The sequence below is a fragment of the Sordaria macrospora genome, chromosome 4 (genome assembly GCF_033870435.1).
Source record: "Sordaria macrospora chromosome 4, complete sequence".
NCBI lineage: Eukaryota > Fungi > Ascomycota > Sordariomycetes > Sordariales > Sordariaceae > Sordaria > Sordaria macrospora.
Window position 1 is genome coordinate 3777294 of NC_089374.1, and position 18787 is coordinate 3796080.

The 18787-nt window shown below is 52.6% G+C and overlaps 8 protein-coding genes across 8 annotated transcripts; 3 read left to right on the forward strand and 5 right to left on the reverse strand.

The window, feature by feature from the left end:
- Positions 1–12: 12 nt before the first annotated feature.
- SMAC4_02244 (uncharacterized protein) lies at positions 13–2316 on the forward strand. Its single transcript, XM_003350483.2, has 3 exons — positions 13–530; positions 616–1252; positions 1316–2316. The coding sequence occupies exons 1-3, from the start codon at positions 456–458 to the stop codon at positions 2284–2286; spliced, it is 1683 nt and encodes a 560-aa protein (XP_003350531.1). The 5' UTR covers positions 13–455; the 3' UTR covers positions 2287–2316.
- A 301-nt stretch (positions 2317–2617) lies between these two features.
- Positions 2618–4924, reverse strand: SMAC4_02243 (uncharacterized protein). The gene is made up of 4 exons (XM_003350482.2): positions 4427–4924; positions 4095–4373; positions 3824–4028; positions 2618–3744 (listed from the first exon to the last, which is right to left on the reverse strand). Exons 1-4 carry the CDS (start codon positions 4658–4660, stop codon positions 2747–2749), a joined length of 1716 nt encoding a protein of 571 aa, XP_003350530.1. The 5' UTR covers positions 4661–4924; the 3' UTR covers positions 2618–2746.
- Positions 4925–5155: 231 nt separating this feature from the next.
- SMAC4_02242 (uncharacterized protein) lies at positions 5156–6644 on the forward strand. Its single transcript, XM_024655697.2, has 2 exons — positions 5156–5491; positions 5553–6644. Exons 1-2 carry the CDS (start codon positions 5312–5314, stop codon positions 6525–6527), a joined length of 1155 nt encoding a protein of 384 aa, XP_024511544.2. The 5' UTR covers positions 5156–5311; the 3' UTR covers positions 6528–6644.
- A 278-nt stretch (positions 6645–6922) lies between these two features.
- Positions 6923–7171, reverse strand: SMAC4_02241 (uncharacterized protein; the record flags this gene model as incomplete). Its single annotated transcript, XM_003350480.1, has 1 exon — positions 6923–7171. One exon carries the CDS (start codon positions 7169–7171, stop codon positions 6923–6925), a length of 249 nt encoding a protein of 82 aa, XP_003350528.1.
- Positions 7172–7802: 631 nt separating this feature from the next.
- On the reverse strand, positions 7803–9492 carry SMAC4_02240 (uncharacterized protein; the record flags this gene model as incomplete). The annotated part of the gene is made up of 5 exons (XM_003350479.1): positions 7803–8288; positions 8364–8597; positions 8755–8861; positions 8947–9156; positions 9282–9492. The coding sequence occupies 5 exons, from the start codon at positions 9490–9492 to the stop codon at positions 7803–7805; spliced, it is 1248 nt and encodes a 415-aa protein (XP_003350527.1).
- A 686-nt stretch (positions 9493–10178) lies between these two features.
- Positions 10179–11404, reverse strand: SMAC4_02239 (uncharacterized protein; the record flags this gene model as incomplete). The annotated part of the gene is made up of 1 exon (XM_003350478.2): positions 10179–11404. The coding sequence occupies exon 1, from the start codon at positions 10974–10976 to the stop codon at positions 10179–10181; it is 798 nt and encodes a 265-aa protein (XP_003350526.2). The 5' UTR covers positions 10977–11404.
- An 842-nt stretch (positions 11405–12246) lies between these two features.
- On the forward strand, positions 12247–13418 carry SMAC4_02238 (uncharacterized protein; the record flags this gene model as incomplete). Its single annotated transcript, XM_003350477.2, has 2 exons — positions 12247–12384; positions 12465–13418. 2 exons carry the CDS (start codon positions 12247–12249, stop codon positions 13278–13280), a joined length of 954 nt encoding a protein of 317 aa, XP_003350525.1. The 3' UTR covers positions 13281–13418.
- Positions 13419–13524: 106 nt separating this feature from the next.
- Positions 13525–18658, reverse strand: SMAC4_02237 (uncharacterized protein). Its single transcript, XM_003350476.2, has 4 exons — positions 18036–18658; positions 17174–17956; positions 14438–17063; positions 13525–14367 (listed from the first exon to the last, which is right to left on the reverse strand). The coding sequence occupies exons 2-4, from the start codon at positions 17303–17305 to the stop codon at positions 14207–14209; spliced, it is 2919 nt and encodes a 972-aa protein (XP_003350524.1). The 5' UTR covers positions 17306–17956; positions 18036–18658; the 3' UTR covers positions 13525–14206.
- Between the last annotated feature and the right edge of the window lie 129 nt (positions 18659–18787).

The following is an 18787-nucleotide window of genomic DNA, read 5'->3' on the forward strand; positions in this document are numbered from 1 at the left end:
CAAGGCTGTGCTGGTGGTGGTGCGGAACGACACAACTGCCCGGGAGTTGACAGAGTGCCTGTGCAAGTACACTTCCACTTGGAGGGACACAGCAGCCAAACAGCTACAGGAACAGTTGCTCCACGACAACTGTTTCAACTCAACTTTTGTCCTCTTCCACCTTTCTCGACTCTCCCTGACTCCCGTCCCTTTTCAAATTTCAACCATCGACGTCTGGTTCGCCCCACGAGCCACCACAGTCGCAGCCAAGGGATTCCCGCATACGTAACCGAGAATAACGAACCCCATGTTTCGCGACCGAGCCCCATCCTCCCCTTGATCCATCTCTTCCGGAGACACGACGGCAGCAGCAACCTCGGAGGCACTGCTGAACGAACGAACGATTTACGCCAAACCGACGACATCACCCTACAAAACACCACGGCTGAGGACCGACACCCTCTCGAACAGCTACAATGAGGAGCTGGGCGTATGCCTTCTTCCTCCTGGTGTTGTCCGCATGGACGGCACAGGCCTTGGAGGTCAAGCTAGTAAGTGGCAGGCTGCACACCTAGACACATCATTAGTCCTACAATAGACAACACGAAAGTGCTGACAAGTCATCCTCAATGGCAGGACGAAACCGAAGAGAACCGGCAACGATGCGCGGGCATGTACAGTAAAGAGACATGGACTGGCCCGGTCAATCCCTTCATCAGTGTCAAGTTTACAGACTTCGGCTCCGACGCTGGCGACGATCCCATTGTCAGTCTCCTTATCTTCGAATGGCAGGACTCGGACCTTGTCGGTGTCCTTCCTGAGGGCGCCGACCGTAGGGTTGGCATCTGCGAGCCCAAGTATGTCGACGCCGGATACTGCAACACCACCAACGTGGGCGAGTACATCCTCGCACCCAACGCCGCTGCGCTATCCAAGAACATTGTCTTCACCGACGCCATCCATCTCAAGAAATCGGCCCCAGTCAAGTACCAGATCAAGAACACTGGCTACTACTGCGTGCTTACGGACAAGTATACGGCCGATAAGTACGAGGCGCTTGTCGAGTTCCGGAACGCCTATGGAGAGCTCCCTGCTACACAGATCCCCAAGCTGCCATTCTATGGCGGCATCACTATCTTGTACGCCTTGGTGTTGGCATTCTGGGGTTTCCTGTACTTCCAGCACCGTTCGGATATCTTGGCTGTGCAGAATTACATTACAGCTATTCTTATCTTCCTCGTCGTTGAAATGCTGATGACATGGGGTTTCTACGGTACGTTTTTCTAGCAGCTCGGCCCTTCTGCCTAGGTAATCGCTAATCACCGTTGATCTCCAGACTTCCTCAACCGCCACGGCTCGAACCTCGGCTCCCGCGTACTACTCATTGTGGTGGCCATTCTTAATGCCGCTCGCAACTCATTCTCCTTCTTCCTCCTCCTTATCGTGTGCATGGGCTACGGCGTCGTCAAGCACACACTCGGCCGCACCATGATCTACGTCCGCTGGCTCGCCATTGCCCACTTCGTCTTCGGTATCGTCTACGCCATGACGGGTCTTCTTGTCAACCCAGACAGCGCCGGCCCCTTCGTTCTACTCATAATCCTCCCTCTGGCGGGTACCTTGACGGCCTTTTATGTATGGACGCTCAATTCGCTTAGCTGGACCCTCAAGGACCTCAAGGAACGCAAGCAGCACGTCAAGGAGGGCATGTACAAGAAGCTGTGGTGGTGCATCCTCATCTCCATCCTCGTCATCTTTGGCTTCTTCTTCTGGAACAGCTTCGAGTTTTCTCAAGCCAGCGATCCTGGTTACGTTCCCTTCCACTGGAAGAGCAGATGGTTCATCCTTGACGGCTGGCCGAACCTTGTCTATTTTGCCGATGTCGCTTTCATTGCCTACGTGTGGCGCCCGACAGCGAACAACAAGCGATTTGCCATGAGTGACGAGATTGCTCAGGATGACGACGGCACTATCGAATTTTCGAACTTGGATATCGGTGCGCCGGATGATAGTGATGACGAAGAGGCCCAGGTTGGCATGAAGGGAAGGAAGAACCAGAATGAAAATGCGGGCTTGGGTTCGGGTGCTGGAGCTAGTCTGCAGCCCCAGTCACGAAACCTAGCAGGACCAAGCAGCTCCTCCCAGCAGCAGCAGCAGCAGCAACAACAACAACAACAGAGGAGACCTAGCCCTCATCGGGACTCCATGGATGGGGAGACTATCTTTGCGGTCGGTGAGGATGGCGATAAGTTCTCGTCTGACGAGGATAGTGACGAGGAGGGCAATCTGGTGAGAGCCAAGAAGTAAAGGGCTCCAGGGCTATTTAATCACAAGATGTTTTGGTGGGAGGATTAGTAGAATAACTATGAAGAGTCTAATTTTTGTTGACGAGAAACATCCCAAGAAGGTGTACTGTCGGTTTGTGACCGAAGCAACATGGCCGTGTATCATATGTTTTGTCTTTTCTTGGTTTCTACTACATCTGTTCTTGATGGCGTTTGTTGGATGCCTGCATTTTCTTCCGGCCATCTTACTCCTATTTCTTAGAATTCACTTTGTCGTTTAGAGGTTGAAATCGGTACATTGAGGCTACGTAGGCTCGGCGAGGCTAAATGGAGAAAAGAACGATGAGCATATTCCGGTTTCTTTGTGTACAATAATAGACATGAAACTCTTTCCTACTACATATAGTACAAGCTGTAAGCCTGGCTGTTCAGGAAAAGCTGATGCCTCACTTCACCTACACCCAAACACTCTTTCTCAAATCCTACATAACAACATCCCCCCCAAACCCAACCGGCCTCCTCCGCCCATCATTCTCTGGCACGATCGCCAAAGCCTTATATACCCTGCCCATCCCATTCGGTCCCCGATCCACCAGCCGTTCCCAACTCCTTCTCAAATCCTCGACAAACTTTTCCTTTTCCTCATCCCCTTTTTTCGTCTGCAATCCAGCCCTAACCAAACTCTCAACCCTCTCTCTACCCCCCATCCCCTCCAATAACCACCCCTGCTCCACCGGCCCGTGTACTTCGACCCCTTCACTCGCATTCACCGCCGCCTCCGCTATCGCGCTAAAGTCCACGTCCGCGCTCAAGTCCGTAAGACCTGGCTCCGCGAAGGGACTGACGAGGTGATGTTTCCTGATACCCCTTAGCGAGTTCACCGGCACGCTCCCGTCGCCGGGGCCGTAATCTAATATCAAAGCGGCGCCGCGGGGTTGAGCCTTGGGATGCGAGGGGGAGCCGCCTATGCGGGTGGCGAAGTCCGTCGCGAAGAGGTATGTGTCTGGCGAGATTTCGATTAGGGAACCGGGGCCGCCACCTCGGGAAGTGCCGTCGGGTAACTGGGAGGTGGTAGAAGAGGAAGAGGAGGCGGAGGAGGATTTGATGGCGCGGTACCGGGGGGAAAGGTCCGGGAGATAAAGGGAGTGGCGCGTGGGTGAGGGGGATAAGGTGAGTTGGAAATCCGGGGGAGGGGTGAGGTGAGGGTTTTGAGAGGTGGGGGTGCGGAGGGAAGAGTGCGTGGAAAAGGGAGGGGTGGGGGAGACGAGGAGTTCGCGCCATTCGAGGGTGGAACCACCTGGCGTGTCGGAGGAGGGCTTTTTGAATGTTTTGGGACCGGATGTGGTAGTGATTTTCGCTACGGGGGAGGAGGCGGGAGCGGAATCGGAAGACGAGGGATGGACTTCGACTAATTGGAAGGCGTGGATGGGGAGGGCGTCGAAGAATTCGTGGGCCATTATGAAGGGGGTTTTTTCGGGGTCTATAACAGGATGAGGGTGTCAGTTGGTTTGTGGCAGGAAGGGGAGATGGAGGAGGTATGAAGAGATCTAATGACATACCATAGGGAATGGACTTGATGGTCTCCGTCCAGACGATGGGAATGTTGCCGTACTTGCAGTGACTGTGATATCCGACCTTGGACTCGCTCATGGCGGCATCCTCTCGGCATAGCAGGTTCTTCTGGGCAATTCTGAGCTGGGGACTGGCCTCGACCATGTAAACAGCATCGATGCTCTTAGCCATCTCTGGGAAGTTTTGTATTGTCTTTTGTCGAAATGTTAGTGCCAGGTTCATGGACGAGTGATAATAGGGTGAGAGCGACAGACATACCCGAAGCATATCATCCATCAAAGTACCACGACCGGGGCCGACTTCGATGAGTTCGACCCCTTTACTCGGCCGTCCTTGGGCCAGCCATTCGGTGACATACCACAGCCCGCAAAGCTCACCAAAGACTTGGGAGATCTCAGGCGACGTAACGAAGTCGCCTGCGGCACCGAACTGGTCACGGTTCTGCTCGGATTTCTCAATGGCGCCCGTGTAGTAACCACCAATGTCGCCAGTTAGGCACATGCGCATGAAGCTGGCTAGCGGCACTGGCCCGGTTGCCTATATTGATGTCAGTACATTTTGCCATCTTGTTAAGGGGTCTCTCAACAGACCGTGATGGCCTCAGCCAGCTGTTTTGCCAGAGGAGTTGACCATTTTCTCTCGTCTTCGTCTTCGTCTTTGTCACTTAAACGGCGAGCGGTTGTTGATAGGTTGCGGCGGGTGTAGTTGGCCAAAGAAGGGGGAGCCCTGTTCCTGAAAGATGGGGTTCTGGGGAGCTGTGGTCTCGATAAGATGGTGGCCCGGGGAACACTCCGCAGCGCACGAGTCACGGCCAACCGGGTCATGGTGTGGTGGCCGATAGGTGAGCAATTGAGCAGCAACTGAGCTCAAAATGAGAAGAGGAAGGGTTGAGATTTTAAACTCTGGGTTTAGCGGGAGCTTTCATCCCGTTTCCTCGGCCTCGGTTTGTGATACACCACCGTTTCCTCTCGAGAGCTTTTGGTGAGTTAATCCAAATTCCAAATCGATAAGAGCCAGACCCTAACCCTCTTTGTGTAAGTCGATGGAACCCCCTTACGATTTCCATCCAGGTCCGGTGTTTTCTGTTTTAAACCATTGTTCCATGTTACCAGAAATCAACCATGGCATGATCGAACTGCGAAAAGTCTGTCGATAGTACCCTAGATGGTTTGATCTTCGTTGCCGTCTGGTTGCACAATTCATGTCGTGAACTGGACAAGGTCACATCTCGGACGTTGCGGTCCATAGACAGGGGTTAGGGTTGACTGAGCCACGCGGAAGGTCCCTGTCGGCCCACACAAGCTCGCGCCTCACAGTGCGGCCGGTCCCAAGTCCAACAGGACATTTGTCCATCAATGTCCTCAACTCCAACTTGCTCCCGAAACATCGGCATCAACCACTTTTGAGATCGCATTCAGGAAAGCCACGAGGACCGGAACACCGAGAAACAATTACATATCTTTACAACATACACAATGGTTCGGTATATCCCAGGATTAACAACAACGGGTGTTACCCCGGTAACGCGCCCAGTCGATCCCCTAACGGATCTGACCCGACTTCTCAACCGTCTCCAACAAACCATCCTGCGCGCCGACGCCGAGCGCGAAGCTAGACTACGAGCAAGCGAGTATGAAAGAGAGAAGGCGCAAGCAGTACGGAGCCACCCGAAACCCGACGACTCTCAAGTCAAGCACGCTAACAGATCTCTTGCAGAACATCAAATATGCCCGATCACTCCTCACCAAGCTAGAGCAGGAGGCATTAGGGGTCAAGATCCACGTCCGGAAGAACGAAATCCAATCCGACTTAATACGGAAGCGAGAAATTATCGAACAACTCACGGAGCGTCTGAGCGACTTGGCCGAGATCGCCGCGGCAGAAGAGGCCAGCAAGCATGGAGGAGAGGGTGAGGATGGGCAAGATAGCTCCGACAGTGAGGATATTCTTGCCGACATAATAGCGACACCAAGCGAGAGTTTGGATTCCAACAAATCACCCGGTGCGCCGGCACTTGAGGAAGAGGAGGAAGAGCACGGTTGGGGCGACGACCAGGACCAGGACCAGGATCAGGGAGCAGAGGAGGCACCAAACGCTGAAGAAAGGGGACAGCAACCACACAACCAGGACTGGAACGAAAAGAAAGGGGCAGACAGAGAAGAAATGGAGGAGACGAGTCAACAACCAGAATCGCTCTCCGAAAAGCACCCATACCCAGAAACAACCACCACCCAAATAATCCGCCCCCGCCGACAGCCCAACGACGACGTAACCAACGAAAAGCCAACAGCACAAACAACCTCCTCCTCCCTGCTCCCACCCTCAACAACAACAACAACTTCAACACAACCAGGAACCATCTCCGCCACCGCTGAAGCCATCCTCGACAACCAGCGAGCCGAGCAAGACGCGCTCTCTGAGTCCATCCTCAAGCTCGCCACTGAGCTCAAGGCTTCCTCGCAGGCATTTTCTTCGTACCTGGATGAAGATAAAGAAGTCATGGAGAGGGCGGGCGAAGGCATGAATAAGACGGAGCAAGGGATGACCAAGGTCACGGGCAAAATGAGCACGTTGCAGAGGATGACGGAGGGGGAAGGATGGTGGGGGAGGATGATGCTATTCGCCTATATCTACGCCCTTATGATTTTGTTGTTGGTGGTGGTTTTCGTGTTGCCCAAGTTGAGGTTTTGAGATGGAGTGGGGGTGACTTGGGTCGAAGGAGAAGATCACGGGGGAGGATCACAGCAAAGGAGGAGCAAATTGATGTTGAGGAAAGTAGTAATTCAACGATATACTTATTGGACTAAACTCGCTAGGTCCTACCTATACCTCCCCATCACGCCTCTTGGGACCAACCATACTTTGTCTATCTTTTCTTCCCCACCAGTACCTCGCTTTATGCGCCTCACATACCTCCATCTACCCCTTTTCCCTCTTGCGCAAGACATCCCTTCACATCCCAGTTTGCCTAAAGTCCAATGCCGACCAACCCGGGCTGTCTAAAATATTAGCCACCGAGCTGACATCTCTTCATTCCTCCACTAGTGTCGTCATGCGTTCCATCACGGCTGAGTCGCTACCTACCCTTACTGAGTGGTGGCATCCTTCTCGCCACCCTCTTCAGCCTCCTTGGCGTCCTTAGCATCCTCCTCCTCATTCACTTTCTCAGCCATGGCGGTGGCGGCCTCAGTAGGCTCAGTAGTGGTAGCGGAAGTGGTCTGAACAGGGACGGAGGCGGGAATGGAGGCGGTCTCCTTGGGGTGCTGCTGCTGCTGCTGCTCAGTGTCAGCAGCGAGAGTAGATGTGGAAGTGGTGTTGGAGATAGTGGGGGACATGTTGGCTTTTGTTTGCTTGGTGGGTGTGTTGAGTGATTTTTTCTGTTTTCTGGCTTGGAAAGGGGGAATTATGGTTGGTTGAGTGATGTAGTTGTGATTTTTGCTTGTGGGAATAGATGTGATGCTAATGTTGATGGTCAAGAACTCAGCATCCAAGGAAACTTGAGGGTGCAAAGGTACTTATACCTCTCCAGTAACCTCTCAACTGTGTTTGCCTGACGGCCGAGAGTGTCTACCATAAAGGCTGCGTGTATAAACGTTCCGTCTTGCGATTTTACTGTTTGCAGTTTTTTCTTGATGTGTGCAACGAACGGTTGGTTGATAAGATATTTAACTACCAACATGACCCAACTCCTCTTTTTTTTTTCCCCACTCAAAGGACAAGATGACACCGACATGTCCATGTCCAAGTCAAACACATGAATGGTTCGACGACGATATCCCATTTTCTTTTCCAGTCATCCATCCATCCCAAAGGATTCGAAACGTGTTTTGCTACCACCAACAACAACAGCTCTTGTCGGCTCCTTCACGCATGGCTTCGGAACCCGTTTGAAAGTTTCCCGTTCCGTACGTCATTTCCATTGCTACCTACATAGGTAATCTTCGGTGTCAAATTGCGTTTAGTTATCTAGATGATCAGTGTCTGACCATCCACCACTGGCATTCCGATGACCGTTGCGTCTTCTCCGTTGGTGGCTTTTGCATCTTCAGTGAGCTGTGCATCTTCCGTTGCTGTCTCCAAACCCTCCTCATGTGTGTCATGCTGGGGCGAATCTGAAGACATGGCGACTTGGGTTTCATCTTGCTGCTGATGTTGATTGTTCTGATGCGTTTGATCGTGACATCCAATCTGCGAGGAGGAAGTGGTAGGTACACTCTCTTGAGTAGGGGGAACTTCAGAGTTGGGCACCAAAGTAGGTGTAGGTTGAGCGCTGGGCATAGATTCCGAGCCGGCGTTAACCTCAGCTTCGGACCTGGATGGCACCAAGACGGATTGGTGACTCGACACAATAGACTCCGAGCTGGTGTTGTTGACTTGAGCTTCAGAGGCCGGAGTTGGCTCCTCCTTTGGGATGTATTCCTTTGGGACCCAGCCAACTGGCTTTCCACCCGTCTTTTCCGACCACATTCGCGGTTAGTTCCCTGGTGCATAGGGTTTAATCCCAAGAGGGCAAGGAATTGAACTCACCGGTGGCTGATAAGAAAAGAACTTTGCCCCCAAACTTCCCACGCCCCTGACCAGTCTCTCGTCCCACGGATACCCGACTTTGATCTCGAAGAAGCGTTTGAACGAGTCGTATTCCCGCTGAAAGTCACCCGGGGTTTCGGACAGTCGGTGCAGCTTCGGAATGGTGTCCTTCTTGCTTTTGTAGTATCTGACAGCTACTTGGTAGAGATGAGGGAGGGCGTTGGATTCGTGCAGCTTTTATTCTTGATGTTAGTTGTCTGTCTTTGGAATCGTGAAGGGGCAGAATCGGTTTGGTTAGGTTATGTGAGAGATGTCCAAGTCCAAGATCTTGTTGTTAGACGGATTGGAAGGGATTCTTTCGACCTCAGGTAGGGTTGAAAGGCTCACTCACCTTGACCACGTATCTCTCCCCCAGAATACCCATCTCCTGATCATCTCGGAGAAGGGTGATGTTATACTGGAAGAGGTCGGTGGGATCCCAGTAGACGTGGTAGAAGTCTAGGTAATTGAAAAGCACATGTTAGCCAACAATGCTGCTGCTCCGCAAGGCAACAAGGTAGTGGTCACAGATCCAAACACTTACTCTCATTCACAGCCCTATCCTCCTCCTCGACCCCCTTCGCAATCTTCCTCTCCAACCTTGCCTTCTCCCGCAAGGCCTTGAGCGACGCTACATGTGAGTAGTCGTCCTCGGGCAGCCGCTTGTTTCCGAACAACGAATCCTCAAGCCAGTCAAAGGAGACGATGAAGCATTTCTTGTCCTTTTTGTACGCGCGTGCAAGTGCTGATTTGACTGATTTAAACCAGATATGTCAGCAATCATCATCTTCTGCTTCTGTTCCTAGCATAGGTACCTCTACCAAAAGTATTTTCCAGCAACCATGCATGCCATTTATCCGTGCGGACATGAAAACCCACCTTTGGACCCCTTCTTGTCGAATTCCTCCTTCGTGCAGATAAAATGTGTCACGGCCTCGCTCATCTGCCGGCTAAACGTGCCGGCTCGGAGATTGACCCAGTGGGAAATCTTTGAGTCTGTCCATTGACCGTCAAAGGTCCCGGATAGGGCGATGTTGAGCCCTCTGAAGATTGGCTTGAGGCGTCCGGTGCCTACTTTTCCTCTGGACATTTTGGATAAGTGGGCGAGACGTTCGAATCACTTGAGCTTTGCGTGAGGTTCGGTCTGGGAACTGTAATGATAATGAGACTGGAGATGGATAGTGGTGAGTTTGATCCGTGGTATTGAGGTGAACAACTGAGGGATTCGATATCCGGCGTTGAATCGGGAACTGATACTGATATACGGCAGCGTTCGCTTGATTAAGATGGACCTGCAATGGTAGAAAAAGGATCTGGAGATGTAGTAGATGAAGTCTGGAGATGTAACAGAGAACGCCGGGAGCTTTGTGGAAGAAGGATGGGGGAGGAGATTTATTTGGGTCGATGAGAGGCTTAAAAGTGAAGCTGTGAGTCTTATACCTGATATGGTGAGAGTCGAGGAGAAGATGTACAACGTCAGGATCAAAGGTTGGATGAAATACTTGCTACCAAAGCCATCGCATAGTTCAGACGACTTACCATAGGCGACAAGATCTCCGAGCTCCCAATGGAGTGACATAGTTGAGAGATAAGTCTACGGAACTCCAACGACTGGCAATGACAACCTCACTAGTCTACTCGGAGCATCGTGTCAAATGGTTCTCTAGAGAAGGAAGATCAATAACCGGTGCTAATAACAGCATTCCAACATAAAATTGTGGCGGAAGCATGCAACACGGAATTCATGACTTTGGTGGCTCCCCTTTTCCGTGTACATCACCGTTCCTCGAGACCGCTCCTAACGAACTCATCCGCATCCAGCGGCTCCAGATCCGAAAAAGTCCCCAAAAACCCAACCCCAATCCCATCCACCAGCGTCTGAATAGCCTCAACCTCTTCATCAACCTTCGGATCCCCCACCCTCCTCAAAACCTCCAAATCCTCCTCCACAATCCTCTTTTCCTCCTCCGATAATTTCCTAGCCCTCTCAATCTCCAACGCCCTCAGCGCTCCCGGTTCCTTCACCCATTTCCTCCCCCCATCATCAAGTTCAACCCTCTCATTCCCATACCCAACTAAATTCCCCCTCCTAACCACCACAACCGCATCCACAGCCTCACCCTCATCATCATCAACCCACCTCGCCGCCTCCCTCAGCCCCCGATAACTCTCATCATGCACCCTCCTCGGCGTCAACCTAACAGGCAGTCCCCTCGACCCCGCCTCCGGCAGCTTGTTCCAATACCTCACCAAACACCCCAACCGACTCAACGCCTCGGGAACCGCCAAGATAGCCACTTTCGTCACATAACCCCCTTTATGAAAAATCTCCGCCAGCTTCCGAAAATCATCCGGATGTCTGCACGCTGACTCAACTAGCACGTCGATTTTGTGCTCGGCGGCGTGTTGGCAGACCATTTGTAGCCAGAGCCGGGCGTCGAGTCCTGCTAAAACGGAGGCTTGCGCTGGAGGGAACTGGGACAGGCAGGCGCTGTAAAAGGGGTGGTAGGTCTTGTAGGTGTCGGCTATCAAGTGCGCTGGCGGTGGTGCATGGGAGGGGTGGGAAGTGGTCATGGCGCGGAGGAGGAGGGGTGCGAGACGGGTTTTGCCGGCGCCGGTTTGGCCGACTATTAGGATGGCGAGGGGTCGTCGTCGTCGTCGTCGAAGGTTGAAGTTGGTGGTGTCTTCTGTTGTTGTGGACGGAGAAGGGAGGCAAGGTTGGAGTTCTGCGGGGAGGATTTTTGTGGTGAAGATTTCGAGGCGGGCGGAGGGGGTGAGGGTCCAGGAGGGGGGGAATGTCGCTGCCATTGTGTGGTGGTTTGGGGAGTTAGGTCGGGATTGGGAGTTAATACGCTTTATGAGAGGCCGGAGCAACCAAGGGATATCAATCAACACAAAAGACACAGCTCAAGCACGTTAAAACACGAGTAGCAGATCAATTTTAGAAATCAGCGCCGCCAGAGGAGAGGTGAAGCTTCCGGATGAAACCGAAAGATCGGACGACGTTCGTCCCTACCCCATGATTTGCGGCGATGGAACGTTGAGGCTCAAGTTTGGCAACGTTGAAGAGTATGTAAGCAAGCCAAGCGGAGGAATGTCTCACTCTCGGCAACGCATTCCGACCTCACTCATCTCACGTCTCCCCCCACGAGAAGACGTAGGGGCGTGGGGGACATGGTGAAGATTTATCGTATCGAATGGGGGTTGCAAAATGTTGATGTTGTCGCAAGGGAAGCTGTGGTATATCGCCAATAGTTTCGTGAGCGCCATGGTGTTTGATATTTAGTTCGTGGCATTAAAGCAGAATGTCTTGACAAAGAAACCCGTGAAGAAAACAAATAAACAAAAACAGAGAAAATGCGAACCTTGATGGTCACCAAGGAATAATCTTGGTCAAAATGAAAAGCCCCCACCCCGCTCTCCCCACGATCCATCCATCCCACTCTCCACCACCCACGCTACATTTGCCGCTCCTGCCGCTTTCAATCGGCATGATTTTTTAAAGTTGGGAGATCCCGACAGCTTGACAAACCGAACTCCGAAAGCGGAGCGGAGATCAATGGAACATAATGTCAACAACGATCCTGCCGTGCCCGCGCATTCGCCGAGTTTTAACTCCGGGGGCGGTCGATAAAAACTCTCCGCCACGCACTTGACCCGGAGAGCGGTCGGTGGATGTTCGCGATGTTGGATTAGTAAACGCTTGTATACAGATCGGTTTTCAATTCTTCAAATAAAAGCATACAAAATCCTCTCAGTTCTTGTGCTTGTTGGTCCATTGAAGTTTACTCTCTCGCCTCATCCCATCCATCTCAATACTTACTATCACTTCACAATTGACAAAATGGCAGTAATAAACCAAGCAGCAGCCAAGCTCCGCGCTCAACTCTTCGACTCGGATGAGCTCATCGTTTGCCCGGGCGTGCAAGATGGTCTCTCTGCAAGGGTTTGTCTTCAGCAGGGTTTCAAGAATCTGTACATGGTAAGTTTGCATGCAGTCCGCAGTCCGCACCAATCTCACCTTCGGCCCTAACCCTAGCTAACAACTTCATCGTGCTACAGACCGGCGCAGGCACAGCAATTTCCCTCTTGGGAATGCCTGATCTCGGCCTAACCACCGCGGACGACATGGTCCGTCAAGCGTCCACGCTCGCCTCCCTCGATCGCTCCGTGCCCCTAATCGCCGACATCGACACCGGCTTCGGCGGGCCGGTAATGGTCTCCCGGACTGTCGAGCGCTACATATTGGGTGGTGTAGCTGGTTTGCACTTGGAAGACCAAGTAACCACCAAGCGCTGCGGCCACTTGGGCGGGAAGGAACTCGTCGACGTTACCACCTTCGCATCACGCATCAAAGCGGCGCGCGAAGCGAGGGAGAGGTTGCAGAGTGATCTCGTCATCATCGCCAGGACCGACGCTTTGCAGGGTATGGGTTTTGATGAGGCAGTTAGCCGGTTGAAAACCGCAGTGGAAGCCGGTGCGGACGTAGTGTTCCTGGAAGGTGTCAAGGATCGGGAAGAGATGAAGAAGTTTACCGAGACCATGGCCCCAACGCCGTGTTTGGTCAATTTGGTACCCGGCGGACTGACGCCGTTGGTGAACGCCAAAGAGGCCAAGGAGTTGGGGTACAGGATTGCCATCTGGCCCTGCTTTGCCATGACGCATGCGTATTTGGCATACCAGAAGGCGGCGAGGGAGTTGATGGAGACGGGGGCGGTGACTGCTGGGTTTACCGAAAAGCAAAAGAGCGATGGGGAGGATGCCAGTGGTGAGCAGGTGCCGGGTGGGATCAGGGAGCTTTTTGAGCTTTGTGGGTTGAGTGAGTGCGTGGAGTTGGACAAGAAGATGGGTGGACAGACGTTTTCGAAGGGAGTTTGAAATTTGGATGGTAAGGAGAGAAGGGAACGCGTTGATATGGAGATAATATACCCAAAGTATTTTAGCGTAATAGTACACTCATGAGCGTCATTTGAAGGACAACGAATTTATCGCATATTCGTGGTCACACGGCTGGGAGGCCGGGTTAATGATCAGATGAGTTGGCTTCGCTTGGCAGGCGTACTCCAGGGTGCACTCATCTGTTCAAGACGTCTCCTCTTGGTCAACAAATGTGTGAGAAGCGGAAGTCATGATATATGAAGGATATGTTTATTGTTTCATCCAAATGACAGGCACTGGGCCTGATATCTGCTAGTAACCACAACTGCATGAACTTGCTGCTAGTAACAACCGAAAAAACCTGACCTCAAAGGATCCTAAAAAGGATATTAAAACACACTGAAACCAAAAATAGTCAGAAGAAGCCGCTTGAACATGACACTCCGAAAAAGAAAACCGTCTTATCAACAATCTGGTAGTAAGTATCCCCCCTTGAAAATGTGTTCGATAATGTGTACCTTCCTCAAAACGCCTTTGATAAGTCAAACCGTCCAGAGGGTAGTAATTCCATGAAGCTCTGCCAAGCGCCCCAAGTTTGGTGTTACCTCCGACAATATGAAGAGAAAAGCACGAGCCTATGGCGCCAGCGCAATGTGTAATGTCAAACCAGGCCATCTGCCGGGAGCTGGCCCAAGGTAGACAACGTGGAAGAGACAAATAAAAGCAAACCCTAACTCCTTGGTATGGTATGTAGCATGATAACAAAAATAGATAGACGAAAACAACGGAGACGAGAGTGAAGTGGAGAGTGGCCATAAAAGGCGCGATCGAAGTATGGTAGCGGCCGTGGGGCACATGAGCTTTGTAATGCCGATATCTTGCTTTTGGGTCTGTGTCGTTCATTCATAAGAAAACGCCGAGTCTTGCTAAGCAGGGACGCTGCGGGATGTCATCTCTCCGCTGCGGCGACGCATCAGGTCCTGTTGCTGATGCCTCTGCCCCTGTTGTTGCTGTGCTTTCGAAGCCGATTCAATCAAACGCATCTTCTTCCTAAGGACCGTAAGTCTGTTGTTAACCATGTTGATCACTATAATTTCACATCCTCGTTAGCAAAGACCAATATCGTTGTAAGTTAGAGAGCACAGAAGTTGGCTTACCGTTTTGGACGACTTGCTTGTCCTCGTTGTTGATCTCGTCTGATAGCTCGTCCTTGGCGCCAGCCTTCTCCTCCTTTGACGCACCAGAAACCTTTCGTTTCGGGAGATGGTCGTCATCCTGATCCATAACAGCCTCCAACATGCGGATGGCTGTGATGTAAGAGATCTCACATCCGGGGAGATCCTCGTTGGCAATCTCATTGATCGCAGCAGCACGGCTCATCTCGATAGCGCGATCGTACATCAGCTTCTCGGCACTAATCCCCTCGCTCAAGAATACGCCGACCGTGCTGAGGCTGTTCAGAGCCGTAGAGTCGTTCGCATGATTGTTTGGGTGACTGGGATGATCTTCGGGTAGTCGCTTCTGTGCTTCAGCCAGCTTAAGCCGAACAATTTCGGCTTTCTCCAAGACTTCATTGAAGCGTGAACGGATCCATTGGACAATACCGTTGATCCTGAGAGCCAAGGCTTCCGAGTTTGCCGAATCCCGTGCCGCCGAAGTGATACTGTTGCTCGTCTCAACCTTGTTTTTCCGTGACCACCAGAGGCTGGCGATATCCATCGACTTGGCCAGAAGGGTGAGCGCCTTGACATATAGGACTAGTGCCTCCTCAGACAACGAGACGATGGCTTCGGCTGTAAGCCCATCCTCCTCTGCCGACTTCTCAATGGGCGCACCGCCAAGACCATGATCCATCGAGGGCGCAAGCGGAACAAGTTGCTTGTACTTGACTTCGGCAAATCCGTACACAACATCACTCCGTGTTGCGTGATCCTCTATGCACTGGGCTACACGGGAGTCTTCGTCCACGGGGGTGCCTTGCTTCCCATCTGCAATCAAGCCGGTCTGGGCATTTGGGGCTGGATACGTCGGGAACGGGTTGTACAGCGGCACAGGAGATGGGCCTTTGCCTAGCAGGTGAGGGGCGTACTTGAATCCGAATAACCGCAAGCTAGCATCTTGGATAGCCTTGGAAATCACCGAGGTCGCCTTGCTGGGACTCGTCCCAAGTGCCTTGTCGTATGAACCCTGACGGCTATGACCCTGAGCCAGCTGAAGCGCTCTGGAAGGTGGGCTCGGAACTGCACCACTCGTCGAGGTGGGTGAGCCTTGTTGAGTTGCGCGTCTGACGATTTGCGCCGACTTTGGGGATTGTGGCTGTTGGGGGTACATTGATATTTGGTCCGCAAGTGCGTTGACTTCAAGATGCTTCTTGTCCACCAACACATAGTCGCGTTCAAACGCAATATCCTGAGCTGCCCTCTCCTCCTCTGACATGGGTTTTGTGGCCAAGACTCTGGTAGACTTCGACCTGACGATATCATTTGAAGGGACATTGGCTTCCCGGCCAGGAGCCCTGAGCGAGGCGTTTGATGGGCGATGTCGGCGGTCTACATACGAAGATGGACGGGTTGGAGCAGACGTTGACGGTTGAACTTGCGGGCGCTTAATCCCTAGCCCTTCGGCAGATTCCTGTCGAGGAGAATGGCTAAGACGATCATCTCTAGGTTGCATCTGGAAGTAGTTCGGTTTATTGAACTCAGGGGGCTCGTTAGGGGTCGCTAGAGGAGACGATCGGCGAGGTTTTGGTGAAGAGGGGCCAGCCGTCTGAGGAATGCCCTCACGATCTGCGAGGTTCTTTCGGAGAGACTGCTTCCTCGAGGGTACGAGCGACTCTTCTGCCCTACTGACAGGCCTCTCCTCCTTCACGGACCTCCGACGTGGTGGTTGGGGGATGTCGTCTTCCACAAGTCCAGGAATAGGTTCTGTGACAACAGGATGGTCAAATAAATCTTCGAAACTTATTCGTTCCACCGGGTTCTTCTTTAACAGAGCACGGATCAAGCCTTTCATCTCTTGGCTCACAACACTCTCCCTTGTGAACTTGATCACATCGCCCGATGACTCGATTTTCCTCAGAAGTTCCACATGATTGCTGGCTTTGAAAGGCGGTCGTCCGGTTACCATTTCGTACAAAACCGTGCCAACGGACCACAAATCCGCCTTCGCATCGTACTTTTCATACCGTAGAATTTCCGGTGCCATGTAAAGAGGAGAGCCGCACAGTGTCTCGGCGAGGGATGTCGACGGAAGTACACGGGCGAAACCAAAATCAGCAAGCTTCAGCATCGGGGCCGAGGCTAGACCGGCAGCAGGTGTAAAAGAGTCATAGCTGCCGCTCATAATGTGTTTCGCCGTCTTATTGTCGGCCATCATCTGGGGAGATGGAAGCAGCAAAAGGTTTTGGGGCTTGACATCTCGGTGAACGAAATCCCCAGCGCGCAGAAACTGCAATGCGCTCGCCAGCTGTTTTAGAAAGTGCCGAGTCACCACCTCGTTCAGTCCGGCATTTGGATAGACGGGGTATTTCCGCGCAAGGTCGTGAGTGTAGGGATTTGTGATCAACTTGTCTCGCTTCTTGATGAACAGCGACAAGTCACCAAGTTCGCAATACTCCATTATCAAATTAATGTGAGTAGAGGACTCGACACAGTCATGGAGCGCGACGATGTGAGGATGTCGAAGGGTCTTGAGGATTTGAATTTCCCCGTACAGGTTTTCCTTCAGCTTCTTATTGAGGCGGGCGAGCTCGACGGATTTGACGGCAACCAATGCGCCAGTGACCTACAAGACATGATACGTCAGCAAGCAGCCCGAATCACGATACGGATGTGAGCTCAAGGCCGTATGGGATGCTACGGGATCGAACATGGGAGGCTGCAGGGCTCACTGACCTTATGCCGGCCCAGGTAAACCTTTGCAAAGCTCCCTTTTCCTATCTCTTGGTCAATGACGAAGGATCCAATGGCATCGTAACTCTGTCTCGTCCTCCTCGAAGACGAGGAAGCAGATGTTCGTTCCGACATGGCTTCCTGGTGTGCGTGTTGATGACGGGAAGTCTGTGTAAAAGGTAGATAGCCCAAGGGCCTAAACTATTCGGAAGACGTCAACCTCAAGTCTGGCAGGCATGTATACGCCAAATGGTCTGGTGCTTCCGATCTGGGGTTCAGGTGGTTGGAATGATGAAGACGAGCCCAAGGCAGAAGCGGAGAAGTGTGTATTAATAAGGCCGATGTATTGGCAAGCGGAGGCGTTCGGTTATGCAATGATGCAAGTGGAGATGATAGGTCGAGGATGTGTCGAAGCCAAAGATGAAACGACGAATGCGTGGTCGAGGGAAGAAGTCCCAGGTACGAGGTACCTTGATGGCTCCTCGGATATGTTATGCGCCAGGCAACGACGAGGCTGGGTTGGATGAAGAGGACTATACGGTGGTATGGGATGGAAGAGGAGTTGCGAAAGGGGTCGAGCTCAGTACGATCGTTTCAGGGTCTGGAGAGGTCGGAGGAGACGGGAGGCGCAGGTGTGCCCGAACGGGTGGCCGAAGGGAAGGCCGATGCGAAAAAGAGCGGAGAAACGGCAGAAGGCCAGGCAGTCGAGCAGATCGATGGAGGAAACGACGGACGGAAGAAGGGCTCAAGGCACAGTAGAAGAGGGTCCAAGCTCCGACACCGACACTGTTGTATCTGGACGTCTACTATCAGCACCAAAAGTGTGGTTATCGACAGCTGCTTTGCTCCACCGCGGCAGACTGACGTCCTATGTCAAGTCAATGACTCAGACCCGATCGGCCGCAGACTGGCCTCGTCCGTATCAGTTTTGGTTGCTGGTTCGGTACCAGGCCCGTCCGATCTCTTGACAGCGGCGAAAGTTGAGCCGCGTTATATCTTGTTTGTAGGATGGAAATGGTATGTATAGGAGGGCGAGTTTGTACTAGGTAGCGTCTATGGGGAACGGGTGTCGAGAGTAATTGTAGGATGATGCGATGGCCGGACCGGCATACGGCGGTTGATGCGGTTGATGCGGAAGCGGCGACAGTTGGGTGGTGTCGGGTGTATGGGTGTGTGTGGTGTGGTATATGGCGATAGATGTTGAATATGCGATGGAGCCCCCTTGATGGCGATCGGAACCCAGGGGTGCGCGACCGGAGACAAAGCGGAGAGGAAGACCGAAGCTGTAACCTTGACGGACGGCGACTCGGAGGATGGAGAGAGATGGATGGGCGATGCTAGGGCGATGTTGGGGGGGAGAGAGAGAACGCGAAGGTGGTTCGGTAGAGTCGGCCGGGGGAGGCGATCCTGAAGGACCCAAGAGCGGTGCTAGGAGTTGTTGCGAACGATGAGTGGATGGGGACCTGACGCAACGGGGGGAATGGGTGTGGTCCTGTCGTGGGAGTGTCTGGGTGGTCGGTAGGCCGTGGTCGACAGTCGCGGTGATGGGTGATGCGGTCGAGGGACGCAGGAAGGAGTGGAACTGTGGATGGACAGACAGCGATAAGTGATAGCGCA

Bases quoted from the DNA above. Each gene is read 5' to 3' on its own strand.
- SMAC4_02237 (XM_003350476.2), bottom strand. From the start codon at position 17,305: ATGTCGGAACGAACATCTGCTTCCTCGTCTTCGAGGAGGACGAGACAG. The intron at 17,064-17,173 runs GTCAGTGAGCCC...CATGTCTTGTAG, and splicing joins TTTACCTGGGCCGGCATAAG to GTCACTGGCGCATTGGTTGC. The intron at 14,368-14,437 runs GTAAGCCAACTT...GTGAAATTATAG, and splicing joins CAAGCAAGTCGTCCAAAACG to TGATCAACATGGTTAACAAC.
- SMAC4_02242 (XM_024655697.2), top strand. From the start codon at position 5,312: ATGGTTCGGTATATCCCAGGATTAACAACAACGGGTGTTACCCCGGTA. The intron at 5,492-5,552 runs GTACGGAGCCAC...GATCTCTTGCAG, and splicing joins AAAGAGAGAAGGCGCAAGCA to AACATCAAATATGCCCGATC.
- SMAC4_02244 (XM_003350483.2), top strand. From the start codon at position 456: ATGAGGAGCTGGGCGTATGCCTTCTTCCTCCTGGTGTTGTCCGCATGG. The intron at 531-615 runs GTAAGTGGCAGG...CCTCAATGGCAG, and splicing joins AGGCCTTGGAGGTCAAGCTA to GACGAAACCGAAGAGAACCG. The intron at 1,253-1,315 runs GTACGTTTTTCT...GTTGATCTCCAG, and splicing joins GATGACATGGGGTTTCTACG to ACTTCCTCAACCGCCACGGC.
- SMAC4_02243 (XM_003350482.2), bottom strand. From the start codon at position 4,660: ATGACCCGGTTGGCCGTGACTCGTGCGCTGCGGAGTGTTCCCCGGGCC. The intron at 4,374-4,426 runs GTCTGTTGAGAG...ACATCAATATAG, and splicing joins AGCTGGCTGAGGCCATCACG to GCAACCGGGCCAGTGCCGCT. The intron at 4,029-4,094 runs GTATGTCTGTCG...TTTCGACAAAAG, and splicing joins TGATGGATGATATGCTTCGG to ACAATACAAAACTTCCCAGA.